This window comes from Cherax quadricarinatus, chromosome 73, assembly GCF_038502225.1.
Source record: "Cherax quadricarinatus isolate ZL_2023a chromosome 73, ASM3850222v1, whole genome shotgun sequence".
In the NCBI taxonomy this organism is placed as follows: Eukaryota; Metazoa; Arthropoda; class Malacostraca; order Decapoda; family Parastacidae; genus Cherax; species Cherax quadricarinatus.
The window spans coordinates 21,511,577-21,517,576 of NC_091364.1; the positions used below are offsets into that span (position 1 = coordinate 21,511,577).

The window sequence follows — 6,000 nt, forward strand, 5'->3', positions numbered from 1 at the left end:
GCAAACCCACTAGATGTTGCCAATGAAATTGGCAATCATCTGGTCCGTATTTCTCAGGGACTTCATCTATGCCCCTCATTTCTTTCCTCAAAGTCTGCCAGAGAGTTAGCACCCTTGGACTTTTCTTCTCTCAGAGAAGAACAGTGTAATGTGCATTTTACACTTCAAGAACTGGAGGCAACACTCTCAGCTTGTCGATCATCGGCAGCTGGGCCCGACGACATTCATATTCGTATGCTACAACATTTACATCAGTCAGCCCTTGCAGTCCTATTACACCTTTACAATCTTATTTGGTCACAAGTTCTTCCACAGCTGTGGAAATCCGCCATTGTTCTCCCTTTCCGCAAACCAGGCACTACGGGACATGAAACCTCTCACTATCGTCCCATTGCTCTTACCAGTGCAGTTTGCAAAGTAATGGAACGCCTAGTAAATAGACGTTTAGTGTGGTATTTAGAGAGACACAACAGTCTCTCCACTCGTCAATATGGCTTTCGTAAGGGACGTTCTACCATAGACCCCTTACTACGCTTGGATACGTATGTTCGTAATGCCTTTGCGAATAACCACTCAGTTATTGCCATATTTTTTGACCTTGAGAAGGCATATGACACAACTTGGCGGTATAATATTTTAGCCCAAGCCCACTCCTTAGGCCTTCGAGGCAATCTACCATCCTTCCTTGAGAACTTTTTAACTGACAGGCATTTCCGTGTTCGGGTTAATAATGTGCTCTCCCCGGACTTTATCCAAGCTGAAGGTGTCCCCCAGGGATGTGTTCTGAGCACAACACTTTTTCTCCTTGCTATTAATGATTTGGCCTCTAGTCTTCCATCAAATATTTGGTCATCACTCTATGTTGATGACTTCGCTATTGCCTGTGCAGGCGCTGACTGTCACCTCATTACAGTTTCTCTCCAACATGCAGTCGACCGTGTTTCCAATTGGGCCACCACACGTGGGTTTAAATTTTCCAGCACTAAAACCCACCAAATCACTTTCACTAGACCTCTATGCCTCCCGTATCCCTGAACGTGATAGTCAAGTTTCTGGGCCTCCTCTTTGATCGTAGGTTATCCTGGAAACCTCACATTACCTCTCTGAAGGCAACTTGTCACAGCCGGCTGAACCTTCTTAAAACCCTTGCTCATCTTTCATGGGGAGCTGATCGTCGAACCCTCCTTCGCCTACATTCCACCCTTATTTTATCGAAACTTGATTATGGTGACCAGATCTATTCAGCGGCATCTCCTGCTACTCTCTCTAGCCTTAACCCCATTCACCACCAAGGATTACGTTTATGCCTTGGTGCTTTTCGCTCTTCCCCTGTCGAGAGCCTCTATGCAGAAGCGAACGTTCCATCCTTATCCGATCGCCGTGATGCCCATTGCCTGTGCTACTATGTACGCTCTCATGATCTCCGCAATCCTTCCATTTATAGAATGGTCACTGATATTAGTAGACATTCTTTATTTGTTCGCCGCCCCTGTTTACTCCGTCCCTTCTCTCTTCGCCTTCATTCGCTCTTGTCTTCTCTTCAACTACCACCTTTCTATGTACATGTAGCATCTCACTTTTCCCTACCCCCCTGGGAAGTTCCAGCTGTTCGAGTCTGTTCTTTCTCCCTCCCTTGCTCGATAGCCCAACTGTCTACGGTCGCTTCCCGCTCTCTTTTTCTTGACCACTTTCACTCTCATTCTCATGCCATTGCTGTGTACACAGATGGCTCTAAGTCTTCTGACGGCGTAGGATTCGCAGCAGTGTTTCCGGACAGCGTCGTACAAGGGCATTTACTATCTTCGGCTAGTATTTTTACTGCTGAATTATATGCCATCCTTACAGCACTTATCCGTATTGCATCTGTGCCTGTGTCATCATTTGTGGTTGTCTCAGACTCCCTTAGTGCTTTACAGGCTATAAAAAAATTTGATACACCTCACCCCTTAGTCCTCCGTATCCAACTTTGGCTACGCCGCATCTTTACCAAGCATAAAGATATTGTTTTTTGTTGGGTCCCTGGTCATGTTGACGTACAGGGCAATGAACAGGCAGACACTGCTGTGCGATCAGCAGTACATGACCTACCAGTTTCTTATAGAGGTATTCCATTTACGGACTATTTTACTGCAATATCTTCCCACCTTCACACCCGTTGGCAACAACGTTGGTCTACTATGCTCGGCAACAAACTTCAATCTATTAAACCGAGTATAGGTTACTGGCCGTCTTCTTATCACCAGTGTCGAGGTTGGGAGACTACTCTCTCCCATCTTCGCATTGGCCATACTCGTCTTACTCATGGATATCTCATGGAGAGGCGTCTTGCTCCTCTCTGTGAGAATTGCCAAGCTCCATTATCAGTCAGCCACATTCTGTTGGACTGCCCACTTTATCAACGAGCACGCAGAATTTACCTCTGTCGTCGTCTTCGCTCCGCTGCTCTCTCTTTACCTTCCCTTCTCGCTGATGGACCCACCTTTTATCCGGACTCTCTCATTGACTTTTTGACAACAACTGACTTGCTTCACAAATTCTGATACCTTCAGCCCTTTCTACTTCAATCTCTTGCTACCCTCTACCCCCGTACTATCCCCTGCCCCGCTGTTTTCTGTAACCTGCTGATCATCCCCCCTCCCTTCTGCCATCCTATTCCCTCGCTTCCTTCCCTACCCTGCAGCGCTGTATAGCCCTTGTGGCTTAGCGCTTCTCTTTGATTATAATAATAATAATAACAAAGTGGCTTCCAGTAATACTGTTTTCTTTATCTCTGACACAGAACGCAGAGCTGATGTACGCAGAGCTGTGTTTCCCCCGGGGCACTAGTCACTATGCAACAGGCACCTTCACTCGACATAAAGCAGACCCAACTATATACGCCCAGATAGATCATGCCATGCCGGGGACCCCTGTGTCTAGGGGCCTCGTTCCTCTAAGCAGTGGTAGCAAAGGTGCTAATGTTGTTCCTCTCAGCAGCGGTAACATAGGTGCTACTGTCGTTCCACTCAGCAGTGGTAACATTGGTGCTACTATCGCTACGTTGTCAAGTGGTCTGATGGGCAGCACCATGGCTGAAGCAGTGGCTAGCAATATGGGCGGCATTGTGGGTGGCAACATGGGTGACAGCATACTGGAAATGGGTGTCAGCATATGCCCTGGAAGCAGCATGGTGATGTGTGCCCAAGAAGTCGAGTCTGGGAACCTCCAACACCACAACACTCCAACACAACCCGCGCACGCATTCACTCCTTCCATATTGCAGGAGGAAGATGAAGTGACAGCGGATACCTCCCTAGTGAACGACCACAAAGAGAGTGAAGTGTGACCTCTCCCTCCAGTAGTGTGACCTTCATAGCTCCCCGGGACATCAACTGTGTGAGCCAGTATATGTCTCCCTTTGCCTGGCAACGGGATTTTATTGTGGATATTGGTGATCAGATTTCGTCAGGTTAATTAAACATGTTCAAAACAATGGTTTATTACACTGTTACTTGCATTTCATGACCTTAATAATGACTCGGGTCAGAGCTAGTACAGTCTTTGACACTATAGGTTGTGGTCAGGTTTATGATGTTGACACGCAAGATAACCATGTTAATGTACTAAATTGAGTGTGACAGGCTATCATACTTTTTTTTTTGTTAGTTTCTGCTGAAAAGTGAAAGACTTCATCCTCTGACCCACCAACAAGATTTATGATTTAAGTTCTCTGAGACCCAGTAAGTACAATATATTCAGAGTATCGTGCGAGGTTTACGTCTGTTACTGAAAAAAAGTGTGACTAAGAGGATGGGTTTATTCAGACCATTAATCCTGACTATTAAGCCAGGTTATCCCAGGAAAAACAATCAGTGTGACATATTTCCATGGAGAGTTCCATGGTCATCTTCCCCAGGATGCGACACACAACAGTAAGCTAACACCCAGGTACCTACTTACTGCCCGGTGAACAGGAGTAAAGGAAATATGCTGCACGTCTCGACCTGCTCCAAGATCGAACCCTGGTCTGTCGGTTGTGAGAACATGCCATTGGAGAGCCACAAGACACGAACTTACCTGAGGACGATGCGAAATGCAGAATAAACGATGCGAATGGGAGAATAAACCTTTTGTAAAACATTTAGTAGTGTACTAAGTATTAAATGCATCGTTAAAAAAATACGAAGGGCTCCAAATTTTGGAGGTGCTTAAAGTGTGATGAGAAATATCAGTCCTTAGAAGAAAAAGATTGTCTGGGATAGTAGATAGAGATAAATTTACTGAATACTTTTCCATATAACAACATTTTAATATTAGATTTTCTTACAATTGTACCACTTGTATAAAGTGTCCATTGTTGTGTTGTTGCTGCGTTACCAATAAGGCAAGAAAACCTGTGTCTATTTCTTTCTTGGGTGTCGCTCTGGATGCACGTTACATCTATGTGAAGTCAGCCAGACATTAATGTACCCACTGTAATACGAAGCTACAAAAAAATATATGTAAAAGAATGGAATAATTAGTATCAATTAATAGTTAATAATGAAAATTACATCTGCGAAGGTGAAAGTGTCTGAGAGAGACTTCTGGTGGAAAGTTCTTGTCTTGAGAGATTCCTGACACACCGGCCATCTTACATCTGATTTCTTGTTTATTTCAATAAAAATTGATACAGCAGCAGTTTACAACTACCTTTTTGTATATAAAAATTACACATGGGAACAAAACATACCTGGTTTCCCTGTCATCTTCCTTCAGGCAGGATGGAGCTACTGAAAGGTATTAAGTCTGGCAGACTTTGACAGTCAAGTGATTGTCCCACTCCCCTATTATACCCAGTATTATACCATGAGCTGTATTATATATTTTAGTTAACCTCAGTGTAGTTAATTGAGGGAGTTGTTCACCTCAGTGCAATTAACTGAGGGAGTTGTTCACCTCAGTGCAGTTAATTGAGGGAGTTGTTCACCTCAGTGCAGTTAATTGAGGGAGTTGTTCACCTCAGTGCAGTTAATTGAGGGAGTTGTTCACCTCAGTGCAGTTAATTGAGGGAGTTGTTCACCTCAGTGCAATTAACTGAGGGAGTTGTTCACCTCAGTGCAATTAACTGAGGGAGTTGTTCACCTCAGTGCAGTTAATTGAGGGAGTTGTTCACCTCAGTGCAGTTAATTGAGGGAGTTGTTCACCTCAGTGCAGTTAACTGAGGGAGTTGTTCACCTCAGTGCAGTTAACTGAGGGAGTTGTTCACCTCAGTGCAGTTAACTACACGGAGGTTATGTTGTCATGTTGAGCATTTCCAGCAAATTAGGTCAGGTTTATCCCAGGATGCGACCCACATCAGTCAACTAACACCCAGGTACCTATTTTACTGCTAGGTGAACATGGACAGCAGGCATCTTCAGGAAACACGTCCTAATGTTTCCACCGGTACCGAGGATCGACCCCTGGACGTCAGTGTGTGTGAGGCGAGTGCGCTACCAACCCAGCCACGGGACACCATGAAGTGACTGGAGATGTGTTAAAGTCTCTCACATTCGGTGATTTTCTATACTATTACTGACACCCTTTTGAGCTGTGGACTTTGTTAAATAAACTAAATGGTTCTGAATCTAAAACTGCCACAAATATATATCAAACAGCAGAAAGAATAATGGTAAACAACCTAGACTTTCTATGTTTTATGAGGTTTTTTTCCTTCCATTTCTTTCACAGTTAATAAGCTTATAATGTTTACTGAAACAAAAGTGTTAAGATGTTTTTGTGATGCGTCGTTAGTTCTTTTGACAATGTTTATTTTATCGTCAAATTGAATTACAATATAAATACTTTAAAACAAAATGTTTCACTGCTGTATTAATGTATTTTTTTGTGTGTTTGCGTTGTATTCTTTTTGTTAATCGCAACTGTGTTATGTAATCACACTGCAGTTACAGTGGAACCTCAGTGTCAGAACTTAACTGGTTCCTAAGTGGTGTTGGAACTGTAAAAAGTTGGATGTGGAGAACAGTATCTCCCAGGCTT

At 43.9% G+C, this 6,000-nt stretch overlaps 1 protein-coding gene across 2 annotated transcripts in view; it reads left to right on the forward strand.

Annotated features, from left to right (window-relative positions):
- Nucleotides 1-4,748, forward strand: part of LOC128705400 (nephrin) — a 505,892-nt gene extending 501,144 nt beyond the window's left edge. For both annotated transcript variants that reach the window (XM_070100632.1, XM_070100633.1), the window contains one exon: nucleotides 2,780-4,748. In XM_070100632.1, coding sequence (XP_069956733.1) covers nucleotides 2,780-3,325 — 546 coding nt within the window. In that variant the 3' untranslated portion in view covers nucleotides 3,326-4,748. The remainder of the gene's footprint in view (nucleotides 1-2,779) is intronic.
- The last annotated feature ends 1,252 nt before the right edge of the window (nucleotides 4,749-6,000 follow it).